This window comes from Aquarana catesbeiana, linkage group LG13 (assembly GCF_042186555.1).
Source record: "Aquarana catesbeiana isolate 2022-GZ linkage group LG13, ASM4218655v1, whole genome shotgun sequence".
Taxonomy (NCBI): Eukaryota; Metazoa; Chordata; class Amphibia; order Anura; family Ranidae; genus Aquarana; species Aquarana catesbeiana.
Genome location: NC_133336.1, coordinates 125,129,738 through 125,150,023, shown reverse-complemented (window position 1 = coordinate 125,150,023; position 20,286 = coordinate 125,129,738). Strand labels below are relative to the sequence as shown.

At 43.9% G+C, this 20,286-nt stretch overlaps 1 protein-coding gene across 1 annotated transcript in view; it reads left to right on the top strand.

Annotated features, from left to right (window-relative positions):
- Nucleotides 1–20,286, top strand: part of PLCB2 (phospholipase C beta 2) — a 405,331-nt gene that overhangs the window by 354,770 nt on the left and 30,275 nt on the right. The window contains exons 29-30 of the mRNA XM_073609959.1: nt 7,824–7,919; nt 13,373–13,430. Coding sequence (XP_073466060.1) covers nt 7,824–7,919; nt 13,373–13,430 — 154 coding nt within the window. The remainder of the gene's footprint in view (nt 1–7,823; nt 7,920–13,372; nt 13,431–20,286) is intronic.

The following is a 20,286-nucleotide window of genomic DNA, read 5'->3' as shown; positions in this document are numbered from 1 at the left end:
CCTCCCGACGCCCCTGCATGACAGCCAGGAGTCAGCTGAACAAAAAAAACAACAAAAAAAAACAAATTCATAGCTGCCACTGCAGCCATGAAATTGTTTTACATTCTTTACTCTCTGGGCAAGAGCTATAGTAGATATGAAGGTTTTCTGTTTATGCATTTTTCGTTGAATTAGATGGAATTGTGTTTTTTTTTTTTTCAACCTGACTGTGTAACTATTAATTATGGACAAGGGTTTTTAATCTAAGAAAATATATATTTAATCATTCAGGACCATTATGAACAATAGGAAATTTCTGAGGTTGGACAGATTGAAGCCATTGATATAGCTTTGTTTTGATGAATTACAAAACAATTCTGCCTTGTACTTCCATTTAAAAGCAAAGGGATTGGGATTTGTGGTAAAAGAAGGATGGATAAGCAGATTTCTCATCATCGTTTGACAGCTGACATCCTCATATGCCTCTGTATTACCGGTGACTGTGCTTAGTCCTTCATATTTTCTGTATATCAAATTTAAACAGAGGCTGGAAGATTCTAAGTTGTTTAAACTGGGAAATATACTTCTGAAAATCACATTAAACGGAAGTCAAAACAGGACAAAGGGTAACATGCCCTTAATTCATGTTAAGTTTAATTTTTAGTTATAACTGAAGCACTCACCCCCGTAGGAGCTGCTGATGAATGTTTAATCCTGTACTCTGCCTATCAACCCTAAGAACAGTCTCAACCCCTCTGGCACACCTGTATGGTAATATTGGTGTAAGACCTAACAGTAAAGAGAAACACAGTAATGGTACTCTATACAGTATACCGTATTTATCGGCGTATAACACGCGCCGGCGTATAACACGCACCCCAAGTTTAGGAGAGAATTTTAGGGAAAAAAAACTTTTAGGAGGGAAGTTTAAGGAAAAAAACTTACATTAAAATGCCCATCAATGCAGCCTCATCAGTGTTCATCTGCAGCCTTGTTAGTGTCATTGCAGCCTTTTCAGTGTCAGTGCAGCCTTGACCCAGTGTCCATTGCAGTCTTGTCAGTGCAGCTTTGCCCCAGTGCAGTCTTGTCAGTGCAGCTTTGCCCCAGTGCAGTCTTGTCAGTGCAGCTTTGCCCCAGTGCAGTCTTGTCAGTGCAGCTTTGCCCCAGTGCAGCCTTGTCAGTGCAGCCTTGTCAGTGCAGCTTTGCCCCAGTGCAGCCTTGTCAGTGCAGCCTTGTCAGTGCAGCTTTGCCCCAGTGGTCAGTGCATCCTTGCCCCCAGTGTCCATGCTTGCCGCCGCCGCCGCTGCCGACATACACATAGCTGCATGCAGTTTTAAATATGGCGCCGCGGAGTTCGGAGGGACTCGGCGGAGCTGAACGAGCACCGCCGAAATGACTGCTCGGAGCCGAGATACACATAGTCGAGTGTATTCGGCTCTTTCCGGCGCCGCTCACAGTCCCGCCCAGTCCCGCCCTATGATGGACATAACACAGGTCCAATGGCGGGACTGGGCGTGACTGTGAGCGGCGCCGGAAAGAGCCGAATACACTCAACTATGTGTATCTCGGCTCCGAGCAGTCACTGTGATTTTGCAGCGCCATATTTAAAACGCCATATTTAAAACGGCACGCTATGTGAATGTCGGCGGCGATCGCCGCCGATAGATCACAATTAGCGGGGATCGGCGTATAACACGCACCCACGATTTTCCCCTGATTTTAAGGGGAAAAAAGTGCGTGTTATACGCCGATAAATACGGTATTTACCGTAGCTTTGGAATTCGTCACTTCACCGGTTGCAGTAATAGATGAGGTCTCACACCAATTGTCAATTAACCATATAAGAAGTTTACTGAGAAAATACCTAGCACAATAAACACTGTGGTAACTTAAGTATAGAGAATGACAATAGATAACAGTCAATGTGTATATGAAACTGAACATTCAGTGATCACCATAAGGATGTATATGCAGACAGGCGCACAGTAAGACAGACGCTCAATATACTCAAACACTTATATTAAGCGTCTTCCCACTGACCCCAGAGCATACACACCAAATCTGCAATAACTGTTATGAACATGCAGCAATACAACGCAATACATAGATCCTATGCTCAAGAGCTCCCCCTAGGTTGTAATGCAATGTTCCCAATGCAAAATGAACTATGGTACTTTGTAGAAGATGATAAATGTCCCTTTGTCTTCTTGATCTTCGCTAGCTCAGGATATTAGACTGCAGCATTTGTAAATCCAACAGGGAAACAAGTAGACAGCAGAATGTAGGATAAGTGATGCGCTGATAATTGTGTACTTGCAAACAGAAGACACTTGTAATACTTTCTCCTTAGCAGTGGAGGTAATGCAGCATTAACTTTTACAGCACAGGGAAGGCAACCCTGAAGTTCCACTGTCTGCAGCCTAAGGATAAGTGAGATCACTTCTGTGGGACTACAAGTCTCACTAACAGTCTATAGCTGACACACTTAGTTAACAGTACACTATATTGATCTGGGCAAGTGCCCGCTCACCACAACAGGCCCAGATGCTTGTAAGGCCTTTCCTGATATCTCAGTCTGATCCAAGCTGGCGTTGTCACACCGCACCGCTCCTTTTGATGGCTGATGACTGTAATGCAGGAAACCTCTAGAAATCTTGGGTTCTCCGGTCTATCCGCACGCTGGTCCAGCTGACTGTGCTCTGGAACTCCTCAGAGGCCAAACGATTCAGCTCAGTGCCTTACAGGTCACAGTCTCCTGGACACATGCAGACCTCACTGCAAGCAGGTTTTGAATGGCGTCCCAAGAGGCCAGAAACATGCCACACCTGTCCCTTTTATCTGCTTACCCAGCAGGCTGTTCTGTGACTTAGCATTGTGGGTAGGTGAACTGGGCATTGTGGGTCAGTAGACCCACCCCAGACTGAGTTAAACACATGAGTCATTTTGCTCATTAAACTACACAGCCCATAATGCATAGTTGTTTGCTTCTAAAATAGAGAAAAGTTCATGCCAAACTTGTAGCGGCCACTAGAGGGAGCCATTCCCTTACTTAAGGAGCACCACATTACTCAATAAGGTGACTTTGGTAAACCCCTGCGTTACATAAACTTTTATCAAATGCACTCTTCAGGATAGAATATTATTGGGATACATGGGAGGAAAAAAAAATGTCCATATATCCTTTTTTTAACTGCTTCAATACCGGGCACTTTTACCCCCTTCCTGCCCAGGCCAATGATCAGCTATTAGCGCTGTCACACTTTAAAAAACAATTGCACGGCCATTGCAACACTGCACCCAATATACATTTTTATCATTTTTTTTCCACACAAATAGAGCTTTCTTTGAGTTTTTTATTTTTTGGTAAATAAACGAAAAAATACGAAACGAAAATTTTAAAAAAAGACACTTTTCTTTGTCTCTGTAGCACCCTGATGTTTAGGCAGGGCTGCTAGTAAATTTAATTGCCAGGCAATGGTTGCCTTGGCCAATTGTTAGGAGATCAATTGAATTCTCCCTAATTCTGGAATTGCTGCACTTCTCCCTTCTGGCACTAGGTGGCCTGGTAGCTGGTGACACTGGATAAGATAAGGGCAGATTATGAATGAATGGGGTGTCTCAGCCAATGCGCAGGGATTTTCTTGGGTCCCTTGGCCTGCTGGGAGAGCCTATTTATTTGGGTGGAGTCAGGTGATCGTGGTTCTGTGCCACCTGGACGGCTGTCTGGGTGGACATCTGGCTGCTAATCTGTCTGAGGCCTACTCAGAAGCAGGAGAGAAGCGTAGGGTTGGGACTGTGGGCTTGTAGTCCAACCAGAAGTGACGGTTTCACAGGCCGGGGAACCAGTCATGGTCGGAGGTAGAGGGGAAGCTGTCGCCACTAAGGGTCCATCCACCTTGTTACCGGAGACTACTGTGAGTAAGCTGAGGCCAGTACCAGAGCAGACTTTTGGCCAGCCGGGGACGGTAAAGAAGTGGCAAAACTTCAGCAAGTGCCAAGTCAAGGACCCAGCAGGACAGCAGAAGTGACGCTTGTGGAGCACCAGTGAGTGCCAAGCCAGAGACCCAGCAAGTCAGCGGGGGTGAAGATAGAAGAGTATCTGTGAGTGCCAAGCCAGGGAAGCGTTGGTGACGTTTGAGGAAGACACTGAGTGCTAACAGTGGAAGAGCTCACGGGATCCAGTGGCTATTGGATCTGAAGTCTAGTGAGAGAGACTGGGAGCTCGTTGAGTGAAGACCCACAGTAAATGATTGTGGGGTAAGCTGAGAACTGTTCGTGTTGCAAATAGTTGGATACAATTACAGTTAGTAATTTCTACAAGACTGTTGCCATAGGAGACTGCGTCCTACCTATACAGAGGTGTTGTCCGACTGGAGGCCTACATCTGTATAGCTGTCTGCCTATAGAAGTCTCTGAGTCTGCCGATTAACATTGCATCTACCCAAGGGTGTCCTAGCCCTAACCCTCTCTCCCCCAGTTCTGTTTAAGAGACAATAAATCTCTTTGCATTCAAAAAGTGTCTGGCGCCCACCGTTTATCTTGCATTACACCCACCATGCCTTGTAACCCACTCTACACAGAAGGATGTCAGCTGTCCTTGACTATAGAGGTCACCATTAGGCCTAAAGTGGCCCAGGACTTTGCTACATTTCTGTTATATAATTTTACAAATCAATAATCTTTCTTCATAAATTTAAGCCAAAATGTATTCTGGTACATTTTTTGGTGAAAATAACCCAAATCAGTGTATACTATTTAGGCTCCATGCACACTAGCGTTTTTTTAAGCTCCTAGAAGCTGTTATTAGCATTTATTTTTCTGCTCTTAGATGCTAATAGTGTTATCCTATGTGTTTAATGCACACTTCTTTAGGCTATTAGCGTTTTTTAAGCTTTAGCATCTAGGAGCAGAAAAAAATTGTTTTTGTAGAGTTTTTGGTAGCTCCTAACAGCTTTTTTTGAGCAGTTTGTTTTTCCATGTACTGTAAAAACTTAATAAAACGCCAACGCTCTTAAATGCTCCTAAAAGCTTCTTAAAGCTACTAAAATGCTACTAGAAGCCGGCACAAAAACACTATTAAGTATATATTTTTTTGTAGCGTTTTTTGAGCTTATAAAAAATGCTAGTGTGCATGGAGCCTTGGTCTGTAGGAAAGTTATAGAGTTCGTATACTATGGTATATATCTGAAAAGCAGCAGCGGCCCGCTGCGTTCCACCTGCGCTCCAACCTCTCAAGTTTCGGTCGCTGAGGACGTCAATGACGAAACGCGTACGACGGAGCCACGCACACTACGTCACTACCTAGAACTTGAGAGGTTGGAGCGCAGGTGGAACGCAGCGGGCCGCTGCTGCTCCACATCTCGGGTTTCCTTGTGTTTTTTCACTTGCGGTTTAGCACCAGCAGTCGTTGGTGGCCGCACACTGTTACGCTGCAATTTTATCTCTTTTTTTATATGCCATTGTTCTTAATAAAACGGATGAACTTTAAACATCACTACACTATGGGAGCCTATCCTTATTATTTCATATGAGGTGTATAAAGCTACTGATCATGTCCCAGCTACCAGGAATCCAGGAAATTATGGCTGGAGATCTACAAAGCAGATGACCTGGTGGACGGGTGCCTTAAAATATAACAACCATACGCATTACCCCTGTAGGGGTGATGGGATGCGGTGAGTAGGGACCCTTGAGGGGGAGCACCTAAAGTCACTTGGATACTTTTGCAAGCACGGAGTCACTTATGAAGATTGTTGTCACTCTCATCACATTATTTGATAATTGGATTGTACCCTCGTTTTCACCTATACACACAACTATATATATTTGGAATCTGGACTTTATCTATTTTAGATTTTTTATATATTCTTTATATGTTTTTTTACCTGGTATATTTTTTGTTTTTTAGACACAACAAGTGTGGATATGTTATGTTTATATGGGTTATAAGCATATGCACCTGTATTTAATATATACCTTTTAAAAGGTTAGATATATAAATTTATATGTAATTATTTACTTGTTTAGTGATCTTCAGCAATATATATTCTTAAAGACATTTTTGCCACACCACTGTAGGAAACACTACCATTTACTTTTATTTTTATTGAAATGCACACAGCACATGCACGTTGTGAGCAGATTCTTGTATATTTACTTGTGCTCATTTGCCTTCTTGTCCACACCTGATTCTGGGCTCAACTAATACTAGGCTGTTGATTGTAATACATGAAGGTCAGCTACTAGTAAAATTTTGTTTGAATTTTTCAATTTGAAGAACGTTCATTTGATTTTCTAGTCATTAGTGGGGTCAAATTGGCATTTGTTTTTGATGGTAAAATTCATTGAAGCAGGATGGAAAATTTTTCTCGAAGAAACAAATTTGTAAGTGTATTTAGTTTTCACTCGGTTAGGCCATTCATTCCACAATTCAGTGTTAAAAGCAAGCAGAATTTGAAGTACTTTTGAACAGCATTAATCATATCATCAAATGTATGGAGAATGTTTGTACAAATGTTTGTTTGAAAATACATTAGAGTATGGACAGCTTTAGTCCTATAGACACACCTTAGCCACTCCAAGCTGAATTTCCGGTGATTTCAGTGGCTTTAACTATACTGATTTTTCTTTGACCAGAAAATTAAAATTATATCAGTAATGGCAATAAGTTGCCTGGAGCACAGGAAATATTATGTAACTTTATCACACAAACTTAGTCAGAAAGTTGTACTGTTTCCACCTAATTCTCTTGAACCAGGTACACATGAGTGCTTAGATTGCAGTATTATTTTGTGAATGGCAGCAAAATGTGAAGCGTTTTGCAGTTTTTCCTGTGTGCTCTGTAGGCTTATTTTATACCTTAGTGTACAAGTGCCTATAATGGGCACATGAACTGCTTGAACTGGATGGACTTGTGTCTTTTTTCAACCTGATTAACTATGTAACCATGTAACTGGACTACGGAGCAATGGAAGAAGCTGACTTTGTCTGATGAATCACATTTTCTTTTACATGTGTTGGGTGCGTTGCTTACCTGGGGAAGAGAGGTAACCTGGGTGTAGTATGGGAAGAAGGCAAGTTGAAGTAGGCAGTGTGATGCTTTGGGCAATATTCTCCTGGGAAAGCTTGGGTCCTGACATTCATGTGGATGTTACTTGACACGTAGGACCGACCTAAACATTGTTGCTGAGCAAGTACATCCCTTCATGGAAATGGTATTCCCTGATGGCAGTGGCCTCTTTCAGTAGGATAATGCACCCTACCACACTGCAAAAAATGGTTCAAGAATGGTTTGAGGAACACAACGAGTTTGAGGTGTTGTCTTGGCCTCCAAATTCTCAAGATCTCAATCCAATCAAGCATCTGTGGAATGTTTGTCTGATGCACGGAGGTCTCACCTCCCAACTTACAGGACTTAAAGGATCTACTACTGACGGCTTGGTGCCAGATACCACATCATACCTTCAGAGGTCTAGCAAAGTCCATGCCTCCACAGGCCAGGCTGTTTTGGTGGCAAAAGAGGGGGACTCCTCAATATATAAATGGTGGTCATAACGTTATGGCTGATCGGTGTATGTATCTGAAAGTCAATTAAATGAAAGAGTTATGGAACCTTAGGAAGGTGATATATTAGATTTCAAATAAAAAACCAATACTTGTATTAGATCTAGAGAAACAAATGCACATTTATGTCAGAACATTTCACTTTTAGATAGAAAGCAATGCAGCCTAAACCCAAATATAAAGCAACATCTTGGAGTCATTTTAATGTTAGTAGCCCATGGACAGTTGTGTTGTGAAAATTTCAGCAAATTTATACATTTCATTGATATATCTTTTCACAGTGACACTAAACTGATGAAGAAAAAGTTGGAAATGAAGCGGTTGGAGAGGCTTGATGCAATGAGTAAGAATACAATGGATAAAGCTGCTCAAGAGAGGTATTTTTGTGTCTTACCGTTTCTGAACATTTCTCAAACAAAAATGGAATGTCAGGGCAAGCAGGAATTCACACATTAAAAGCAGAGCTTCATTTAAAATACCAGGACTTTACAACAATATTCTAAAGCAGAGGTCCCCAACCTTTTTGGCACCAGGGACCAGTTTCATGGCAGCCAATTTTACCAGGGACCAGGGGGGTGTTTGGTGAACGGGTCAGGGGATAGGATATTCATGGAGTCTGTTCTCAGCCCCCCTATACAGCATAGCCCTCCTTTACATTACAGTGCCCCTTTACAGTGCAGTCCCCTTTACCTGACAGTTTCCCTTTACATTAATGTAACAGGGACTGCTCTGTAAAGAGGGCACTGTGATGTAAAGGAGACTGCTCTGTAAAGGGGGTACTGTAATGTAGAAGGGGGCTGTGATGTAAAGGGGACTGCACTGTAAAGGGGGAACTGTAATGTAAAAGGGGGCTGTGATGTAAAGGGGGCTGCACTGTAAAGGGGGCACTGTGATATAAAGGGGACTGCACTGTAAAGGGGCACTGTATTGATTACAGTGCCCCTTTGCAATGCAGTTCCCTTTATATTACAGTGCCCCTAGCAATCACAGCCTCTTCCATCGCAGTGCCCCTGCAGTCTGCCCCCCCCCCCCTTTCCTCTCTCCGCATTCTAATCTCTGCCTCCCCTGCTTAGGGCTCCTACCTTTGGCAGGGCATAGACTGTGCTCAGTGCTAGTTAATAATATGTTTTACTTATAAAAAAAGATTTAACTGATAGCCTGATCAACACTTGAGACCTCCCTTTGACAATATTGCGTCTTTTACCAGAAGCTGCATTTTCAGGTTTTAGCAGAACCAATGTTTGTGCTCTGGTGCCACACAACTTTGGCAGTTTGTCCTCTCCACTCCAGCTCCTCCTGCCCCCTGTTCAGCTGATAGGATGATATGGTCGGCTGGGCGGGTGGAGGAGCTGGGAGAGGACAACATATCGCCTCCTTACCACCTGCCAAACACACTCGGATTGTTTTGCAGAGGTGCATCAGTGCCTGCCACATTTGTGAACAAGCCCTTAGTTGCATTCAGCAGTGGCACCCTAAGGGGTCATTCACACATACAGTTGGGGGGTGGTAAAACCCTGCTGTTGAGTTGCGGTTTTACCATCCCCAATCCCTACCCCCTTTAGCTGCTGACGCAGTAGCCAAAGGTGTACACATGCCGCAGTGGGAATTAAATCCCCTTTTGTTTTTGGTGGGTGCTACAGCCTGCCAATCATGACCCAGTCAAGTAAATGGGGCCACTCTGCAAACTCCCCACAACTGTATGCTTCAGCGGGGGGTCCAAGGGGTTAAAGCTGGTGGTGAGAAAGCAACACCACGCTGCCTGCTTTAATATCTTATTTGCTGTACTGCACAAGGTTTCAGGGCATTTGCAGACCAGTCTCACTCAATTGAATAGTTCATGCTTGGCAGGTGCCACACCCACCAACCATGACAGGATGTATAGCTCTTGCTGCAACATGTGCACACCCCTGGCCACTGCAGCTAAACGGGGTGTGGGTGGAAAAAATGTCTTAACTACGTGTTTTTACCATCCCCAAGCTGCAAATGTAAGTAAACCCTTACTGTTCTGAGCCACCTATAAGGCTGCTTTCACCCTAATGTGCTGTGGTTTACCCGCACTGTGGGTGCAATGCAGTGCATCTTCGACTTTCCTGGGTTAGCTGCGCTTTGCCATAGACCTCTATTATATCCAGCAGGTGTGGTGCACTTTTTAAAAGTGCACCAAAAATCCTGCATTCAGAAAGTGCACCAAACCCGCAGGATATAATAGATGTCTATGGCTGGGCGCAGCAAACCCACAGGAAAGCTGCAGCTACACTGCATTTGCAGAACTGTTGCTCTCTAACTCGAGTATCCAGGGTCTTGCTATTAATGATGACTAGAGGAAAAATTCTCCCTTCATACTGACAATATGATTCTCTATTTAGCGGACTCACAGTCATCCCTTCCAGTGATTGTTAACTACTATACAGGAATTCGGCCACTTCTCTGGATTCTGTGTAAACTGGGAAAAATCCATAATTTTTCCTCTAGATATGGGAATTTCCCTACACATCCCAAGTTGTTCACTATAAGTTGTTAATAGCTTTCGATACTTGGGTAGTATTGTCCAACAACCCTTCCAACGTTATATTGAGAACAGTTTAGTCCCCCTTATTGCTAAACTTAAAGTGATTGCAAAGGATCATTTTAAATAACAAACATATCATACTTACCTCCGCTGTGCAGCTCGTTTTGCACAGAGTGGCCCAGATCGTCCATTTCTGGGGTTACCTTGTGGCAGAGCTGCTGAGTTCAGCATTTGCATCCACAGACACAAATGCCGGATTCCGTCCCGCCCCCTGGTGCCCACAGCAGCGGGAGCCAATGGCTGCGCTGCTATCAATCTATCCAATCAAGAGCGGGGACCCCGTGGAGAGAGGAATAGCGTGTCCCTGCTGAGGGAAATATGGGGCTCAGATAAGTAAAATGGGGGGCCGGTCACTACAAGGTGTTTTTTCACCTTAATGCATAGGATGTATTAAGGTGAAAAAACATGAGGGTTTACAACCCCTTTAAGACTATCCTTTGCATGTGGTCTAAATTACCTTTAACTATAATGGGCAGAGTAAATATTTTTAAAATGATCTTTTTGCTACGTTTCCTTTTTTGCTTCCAAGAACTTGTCTCTATACTATTGTCTTTCATCTGCTGAGGTAAATCTGCAAAATATAGCAAAAGATACTTTACAATTACTGATGTCAGAAGGAGGTTTAGTGCTACCCAATCTCCAGGTTTGGTGCTTTGCTTCACAACTTACCCACACCCACTGGTGGTCCTTCCCTAAAACAAATAATGCAGCTACTGTTTTGGAAGCCACAATCCATACATCCTATGAATAATTGAACAACGGCATAGTCCCTGCAGAATCCTCTATTACAGGATAATATGAAACTTTTGTCAATGACGATACAATTTCATATAACCCAGTTAGCTGCTCCAGGGTCTTCTCTTCTAATGCCCCATTGTGGCACAACCCGCAGCTGCCTGAATTTTCCTCTGGGATCGATAGCCTCTTTCGGACATGCCATTGTGTGAAATATATGTCACATTTGTATGGTAGAGGCATTTTCAAATCCTCATGTAAAGTCGCTCTGACACTAACACTTCTTCAATGTTTATCTCTTTGGACCCCCACAGCTCTCACTGGTTCCATCTGTTGACCTCCACATGATTACTATATCCTGTAAAGGGAGAAGGTCAACAGGAGGAATACATAAGAACTGTAGGGATCTCAGGAGTCAAGCACATCTATAAGTGTCAGATTTTGTGTAGATATGAAGATTTCTCAGCATTGAAATGTAGTGGACAGAGTGGTCAGGTTTCCATATGGAGCTGTAATGATTTTCAGTATGACTACCAGTGGCAGCTGGTGCTCAAAATTTTTTGGGGGGGCGCAGACAAACTGAAAAATTCTGAAAAATACTTAAAAAAAAACATCAATTGCAGCCTCACTGTGCCCATCAAATGCAGCCACTGTGCCCATCAAATGCAGCCACTTTGCCATCAATTGCAGCCACTGTGCCCAGCAAATGCAACCACTGTGCCATCAAATGCAGCCACTGTGGCCATCAAATGCAGCCACTGTGCCATCAATTGCAGCCACTGTGCCCAGCAAATGCAGCCACTGTGCCATCAAATGCAGCCACTGTGGCCATCATATGTAGCCACTGTGCCATCAATTGCAGCCACTGTGCCCATCAAATGCAGCCACTGTGCCCATCAAATGCAGCCACTGTGCCCATCATATGCAGCCACTGTACCCATCAAATGCAGCCACTGTAGTGGACAAAGTGGGCAGGTTTCCATATGGACCTGTAGTGATTTTCAGTATGACTAACAGTGGCAGCTGGTGCTCAAAATTTTTTTGGGGGGGCGCAGACAAACTGAAACATTCTGAAAAATACTTAAAAAAAACATCAATTGCAGCCTCACTGTGCCCATCAAATGCAGCCACTGTGCCCATCAAATGCAGCCACTGTGCCCATCAAATGCAGCCACTGTGCCATCAATTGCAGCCACTGTGCTCAGCAAATGCAGCCACTGTGGCCATCATATGTAGCCACTGTGCCATCAATTGCAGCCACTGTGCCCATCAAATGCAGCCACTGTGCCCATCATATGCAGCCACTGTGCCATCAATTGCAACCACTGTGCCCTGCAAATGCAGCCACTGTGCCCATCATGTGCAGCCACTGTGCCCATCAAATACAGCCACTGTGCCCATCAAATACAGCCACTGTGCCCATCAAATGCAGCCACTGTGCCCATTATATGCAGCCACTGTGCCCATCAAATACAGCCACTGTGCCCATCATATGCAGCCACTGTGCCCACCAAATAAAGCCACTGTGCCCATCATGTGCAGCCATTGTGCCCATCATGTGCAACCACTGTGCCCATCATATGCAGCCAGGTGCATCACCCGGCTGTCTCTTTAACCAACCCCCCCGCGCGTGGCCGGTCCGGCGGCACTTACCGCTCCTGTGGCGGGGCTCTGCTCCTCTCTTGGAGTGACAGGGCTCTCCTCCTCTTTTTCTGTAGTGGCAGGAAGCGGCGACTCCTGTGTCCACTCGGCTCCAGTCCTCAGGCTTCCTCCGCCGTGTCTCCACTTCCGCCAAAGCTTTAGGCATCCAATAGAATCGCCTAATGCTTTGGCCAGTCGGGAGACAGGTCTCACTGACCTGCCTCCTGATTGGCAGGGAGGAACATTAATGTGAAAATAGCGAAAATGTATTCGCTATGTCACACAACAGGGTGGTATCGGGACGCAGTGCTTGGCACCCTGAGCCCACCCTGTTTTGAAGCCTATTAGAGCATCTGGTTCTAATCATGTGCTTCAAAATACACAGCCCCCGCCTATCCCCGCCATAGTATTTCATGTGTCCGGCGTCCTGATAGGGGCCAGGCACATGAATAAGGAGGGTGGCGGAGGTGTTGGGGGGGGGGGGGGCAGCGCCTGTGCCCCACAATGCACGGGCCTCCACTGATGACTACCCTCTGCAGTCCACACAGTTTGGTGTTCACCAGACCTCATTATTGTCACACCAACCATAAGTAAAGAAATTGTGACAAAACCGCTATACATATTATTTAGGGTTATAAATGAATTGCAATTAATTAAAATGTTAAAGGGGATTAAAAAAAATTATAATAATAAATTATATATCTATAAAAGTATAGTCTGGGTTTCTGGAATTCCTTCCTATTATTATATTGCTGGAAGACTCCAGTAAAAACCAGTGGAAGAAATTCTAGAAATTACCTTAAATTAAAGTTGATTTGTTGCTGTTAAGTAACATTCAGAAGTAATTGCAAAATTGGTAATATATAATTTTTTATATGTTTACAGGTTAAAAAAGGAAATAAACAACTCACACATCCAGGAGGTGGTGCAAGTCTTGCAAATGGTGAGTTTTACTCTCTAATGTACAGAATTTTTGTATTTTTTTTTAAACTACAAACCAGAGCCAATTCCAATGTTTACAAGGCCTACAGTATTGGACTTGGTAATTCCTGGTGAAAAGCTTTTGCCATGATTTCTAAATAGTTATAAACCAGTTTGTAACTTTACGTAAGGTATAAAATTAGGGATTAATTTGGGTGAGGGAAATTAAGAGATTTTCCCATTTCAATGAAAACTATATTGAAGGTATATAGGGGAAAGCCCAAACTTGCTGTTGCCCACCGTCACTATGATCCTTGTACTTCTAGTGCCTCTAAACACAGAGGAAATTATAGTGAAAATTTAGTTCAGTTTTTGATGTGTTAAAACTACAGTTTGGTTACATGACCTGCTGTACAATTCCAAAGCTAAAACACTTTAAGGGAATATGACATGAAAGAAAAACAGCTGCAGGTATAAAGTGAAGACACCTAGATGTGCTTTAACATACATGCAACAGCTTCCCAATCCTTATGGCCAAATCTGGTGGTTCATGGCCAGTTCCGACCAGCAAAGCTCTGGCACTCCCATTCAATTTCTGCAGTTTATACATACATCAGGTTTTTTTTTCACCACAGATTCTCTTTGATTAATTTAGATAAGTGTGAAACCCACAAACCACACCAAGGAGTGTAAAGTATGATGCTATGCTAATCTTTGAGAGTAGTTTGCACTAGGACATACATAGACAAAAATAAATTAATAGCAAGGTTAATGGGAAGTGAACACATTCCTGCTAAAAGGGTCCAGGAACACACAAGAATTTCAAATTCAAACATGGCAGCTGAATATATACCGTACAAAGAGTTAAATAAAAAAAATGGCATGAAGCTCAATCAATATATACTTTGTAGTTGGGGTGCACAATGGGAAGGTCAAGTCACAGAGAAAATGCACAAAACAAAATTGCACCTTTTAGGAGGAACTTACTCTTATGCCGCGTACGCGGATTTTCCGTCGGATAAAACTTGGATGGTTTTTCCGACGGAATTCCGCTTAAGCTTGGCTTGCATACACATGGTCACACAAAAGTTCTCTGAACTTTCGACCGTCAAGAACGCAGTGACGTACAACACTACAACGAGCCGAGAAAATTAAGTTCAATGCTTCTGAGCATGCGTCGAATTGTTTCCGAGCATGCGTAGGAATTTTGCATGTCGGAATTTGTACAGACGATCGCATTTTCGGATAGGAACTTTTTCCGACCGAAAAATTGAGAACCTGCTCTCAATATTTTGCTGGTGGGAATTCCGCCAGCAAAAGTCTGATGGAGCATACACACGGTCGCATTTTCCGACCAAAAGCTCTCATCAGTCTTTTGCTGGCAAAATTTCCAATCGTGTGTACGCAGCATTTGCTTCTTAATTTTAATGTGTGTCCCACTGATGGTTCTCCAATAATTTAAAGTAGGTAAATCTTGGGCACCTGTTGTCAAAAAGGATATTGAAGAATTGGAGAACGTGCAGAGAAGAGCAACCAGACTGATAAGAGGCATTGAGGAGCTCAGCTATGAGGAAAAAATTAGCTAAACTAAATGTATTCTCTCTTAAGAAAAGGCGATTAAGGAGGAAAGTGATCAACATGTATACTGTAAATATATAGGTAGTCCATATAGAGAACTTGGTATAGAATTATTCATTTTCTGGTCATTAGCAAGGATAGGGGGAACTCTTTACATCTTGAGGAAAAGAGATTTAACTTCCACATTATGAAAGGCTTCTTCATAGAACTGCAAATGTGGACTAGCCTCCCTCAGGAACTAGTTCCGGCCAGCTCAGTGAAATGGATGCATTTCTAAATGCACAAAATATAACTGGACATAAACATTTATAGGTAATAACACAAGGGGTAGTTGATCCAGGGGATATCTGATTGCCTCCTGGGGGACAAGGAGGGATTTGTTCTCCCTGCTGTAGAAAATTGGATAATGCTTTATTGTTTATTTTTGCCTTCTTCTGGACCAACTGTGAGTATAGGATTTCAAGGTGGTTTTATGACTATTGCACATTGATTTTCTCTTATTTTCAAGACTTCACAAGTAGACTTGACTGTGTGTTTTTTGAAGTTTACTCTTTTATTATATCCAAGTTTCAACTATACATTTTGTGATAAACAATTTACCTTGAATTTTGATGTATATTGTGTATAAAGTCTTTTATTATGAGTTGATCATATATGATTTATTTCTAAGTTATTGCTATATTGGTTTTGTGCACTTTAGAAGTAGTTATTTTTAGATTTTCCTTGTGTCTGCAACCTACTTCCTACTGCAGTGTGTACCGGTCTGTACCAAGAGCTATTCTGGCACAGTAGACTCTTCAGGACCTCCTGGCTGCCTTGATTCACTTTCTCAATCGCCTAATGTTGTAGATGTGACTGTCCCTTTCCATTATTAAGCCACAACCACTCTGGTTGTGGCTTAAGTGGCAGAGACCAGATGTATCATGCAGGCAGTGGAAAAGATTCAGGGAACTGAATGGCTGGAACAGTGAGTACAGCTATAGCTGCACTACTTAGAGTAAGTTGATGCTAGCAACTGGAGAAGAACAGGTGGTGTTGCCTCTGCTGGTACTGTGCTCATTTATAGACCATATATTTTTGTTGAGCGGTGTACCTTTTAGGAAATTTAACAATAGGTTTGTCTTATGTACAGTAAGAATGAATAATTGGTAAACAGTTTCTGTTAGGAACCATGAATCAGACAGAGACAGAAAATGCAGTTAAAATCACACCTTTTAATATAATGGTAAAAATGGTACGAATAGTAAATGTAGTCAAAACATAGCCAGGGTACGGTACCAAACCGGGTAGTCAGAACAAGCCAGTAATCAGGAAGCCAGAGATCAGTGTAGTCGGAGGCAGCAGACAGGATCAGAAACCAGAAGGGACGTCAGGCAGGCAAATCTTCAACAGGAACACAGCAGAGAGTCTCCAGATATGTTTGATCAAGGCCAAGGCATGGAAGAAATGAACCAGGCAGTTCAAATAGCCAGAAGGGTCTGGCTGTAGGCTGGACTGACAAGCAGGAAATGATCACCAGATGAGCCACTGTGGAACAATGGCAATTAACGGACAGCTGAACAACCTGAGCACTGAGAAGGGAGGGCTGAGAGCCCAGCCCTGACAGTAACCCCTCCTCAACGACAACTCCCCCTCGGAGGGCCACCAGATTTGAGGGGAAAATGTCTATGGAAAGCACAGAGGAGGACAGGAGCATGTATGTCTGAGGTTGAGACCCAAAAGAGTTCCTCCGGACCGCACCCTATCCAATGAACTAGGTACTGTATGCGCCCACGAAATGGGAGTTGATGATCGATTGTATCTCACACTCATGGTTCTCAACCTGAACCGGGCGAGGACGTGGTACAGAGGTGGTGAAACGGTTGCACACCAAAGTTTTTAATAAGGAGACATGGAATACATTCAAAATAAACATGTTAGAAGGAAGGTCTAATGCATAAGCCACTGGGTTGATCCTACAGAGAATACGGAAAGGCCCAATAAACCATGGTGCCAGTTTTAGTGAGGGAACATGACAGCCAGACCCTCTCCCCAAACTGGTAGGAAGGCGCAGGTAGGCGTCTGCGATCAGCATGGAGTCTGTACCTCCTCTCACTGGCACATTGCAAGGGCTCTTGGACCTGCACCCAAGTGGAACAAAGATCACAGAGATGTTCCTCTAATGCAGTAATTCTTTGAGGAACAAACGAGTCAGGCAACATGGATGGTTGGAAACCATAATTCGCCATAAACTGAGACAATTGGGAAGCGGTATTGATGGCACTATTGTGAGGAAACTCTGCCCAAGGTAAGAGGTCTGACCAGTTGTTATGGTGGTCAGAAATATAGCAATGAAGAAACTGCTCCAAGGCTTGGTTGGTTCTGCAGCCCCATTGGACTGTGGGTGATATGCAGAGGAGAAGGAAAGCTGAATTCCTAACTGTGCAGAAAAGGCTCCCGAGCAAAAATGGATGCCAGGTCTTTGGATGTGGGCAACTTCTCCAATGGAATACAATGAGACATTTTCGAGAACCAGTCAACCACCATGAGAATAATTGTGTTGCCCTGGGAGTTGGGTAACTCCACAAAAAAAACATAGACAGGTGGGTTCAAGGCCTCTCTCCATTGAGTATGGGTTGTAGGAGGCCCACTGGAAGGTGTTGTAGAGTCTTACACTGAGCACACACAGAACAAACAGCTACGAAGGCGGTCACATCAGCACGGAAACTAGGCCACCAGAATTGTTGAGAAATAGCCCACATGAGTTGATTCTTCCCTGGGTGGCTAGCTGCCTTGGGAGAATGGTAAGTCTGGAGCAAAGCAGTACAAAGCAGTATGGAGATTCTCGGGGACAAAGCAGCCGTCACCAGGTTTCTCGGGAGGAGAATGGATCTGAGCGGCAAAAATTCTGTCACTCAAAGGTGAAATGAGACTAGTGTGAACAGTGGCCAGAATATGATCACAGGAGCAGGAACCGACTCCATCTTGGAAGCGGAGGAAAACTGTCATGACAATGCGTCAGCCCTTTTATTCTAAGTATCGGTTAAGAATGAGACTATGTAATTGAAGCTTGACAAAAAAAAGCCCATCGCTCCGTTCTGGGAGATAAGCGTTTTGCCTCAGACAAGAATGTGAGATTCTTATGGTCAGTCAAAATGAGGACTGGCACAGTGGTACCTTTGAGGAGATGCCTCCATTCTTTCAGAGCATAAATAGATAGCTAACAATTCTCTGTTCCCAATCTCATAATTGCAATCCGCAGGACACAATTTCTTAGAAAAGTAGTCAGAAGGATGCATAGCGCTCTCAGATGCATCAACCTCAAGGATGAAGGGTAACGTAGGATCAGGATGTGCCAGCACAGGAGCTGAAACAAAGGCAGCCTTGAGAGACTCAAAGGCTTTAATGGAATCTGGAGATCAATTCTGTGGGTTACCGTCCTTTCTGGTCATATCAGTCAGGGGTTTGACCAGAGAAGAGAAGTTCCGAATACATTTCCAATAATAATTGGCAAAGCCAAGAAAACGTTGTAGTGGACGTAGACCTACGGGTCGAGGCCACTGTAGAACTGCAGATAGTTTCTCTGGGTCCATCGAAAAACTGGCAAAAATATAATCTGTTCAAGATGGAACTTGCACTTCTCCAACTTACAATACAGGTTATTATCTCTCAGCCATTGTAGCACATGGGAGACATCTGTGTAGTGGCTCTCTAGAGATTTAGAATATATGAGGATATCATCGAAACCACCACACATTGCTGCAACATATCTCAGAGGACATTGTTGATGAATTCCTGAAAGACTGCAGGAGCAAGGCAATGACCAAACGGCATTACGAGGTATTCGGAATGTCTTGCCCTCCTTGATCCTCACGAGATTGTATACTCCTCTCAAAACGAGCTTTGTGAAAACTGTTGCTCCCTTGAGGCGATCAAATATTTTCAGTAATCAACGGAATCGGATAAGCATTCTTAATCGTGAAGCGATTGAGATCCCTATAATGGATACATGGTCTCAGTTCACCACTCTTCTTTTTCACAAGAAAGAAGCCAGCACCAGCAGGAGATAAGGATGAACCCTTGAGAAAGTGCATCGGCAACATACTCCTCCATGGCTTTATCCTCCAGACAAAGGGTAAACCCAGCCACAAGGGGGCATGGCACCAGGAGTAAGGTCAATTGCGCAATAATACGACCGGTGTGGAGGCAGAATACCGGCTTGACCTTTGTCAAAGACATCGCTAAATTTGCGTTACTCCTCTAGCAAGGAGGAGATTAAAGAGGTGCACAAGACCTTAGCCACTTTCTGAAAACATGTTTTACTGCATTGTGGCGACTAGGAAAGAACCTCAGCAGAAAGCCAACCAAAAGAGGGGTTGTGCCCCTGTAATCAAGGATAACCATCGGGTAATGAGGTAGTGAAACGACTTGGAATTGGATTATCTCATGGTGAAGAGCCCCTACGGCCATGGTCAATGGAGCAGTCTCATGAGTCACTAGGGCAGGCTGTAGAGGTCTCCCATCAATAGACTCAATGGCAAGTGGAGTGGCACAAAGCTGCGGCGGAATTGAATGCTTAGACACAAAGGCACTATCTATGAACAGGCCTGCAGCCTCAGAGTCGACTAGAGCCTGTGTCCTGATGGACGACTCAGACCAAGAAAGGGTAACCAGAATTAAAGGCTTATCCTTCAGGATAATGGGGGACGTAACAATGCCACCTAAGGTCTAACAGGACTTCAAGGTGTGGGCATTTCCTGGACGGGTAGGACAAGACTTCAAAAAGTGGGCTGCCTGGCCACAATAAAGGCACAATCTCTCCCTCCTCTTAAAGGCCCTCTCCTCCGCAAACAGACGTGTAAAGCCCAACTGCATGGGTTCTATTTCACTGGCGGACTCAGTACCAGGAGGCATGGGAGGTGAGGGAGGCAAGGGTGGGAATGCAAAGCTCGGAGCCCAATGTACAGGAGGCTTCCTCAAGCGCTCCTTAAAGGAAGGTCTCACTCAGAGTCTGGACCAATGAGAATGGCAAACGTGATCAACTTCTCCAGATCTGTAGGTATGTCTTGGGCTGCTATCTCATCTTTGATGTTAACTGAGAGACCATGAGAAAAAGCAGCCATGAGGGCCTTGTTCCAATCGACCTCTGCTGCCAGAGTACGGAATTCAATTGTGTAATTAGCAACAGGTCTTGTACTCTGTTAAAGGAAGCCACAAACTCAGGGTAACTCAAGACAACAGGTTTTTGCAACTCCCATAGAGGGTTTGCCCAGGTAAAGGCTCTATCAGAAAGCAAAGAAATAAAGAAGCCTAGTTTGCTT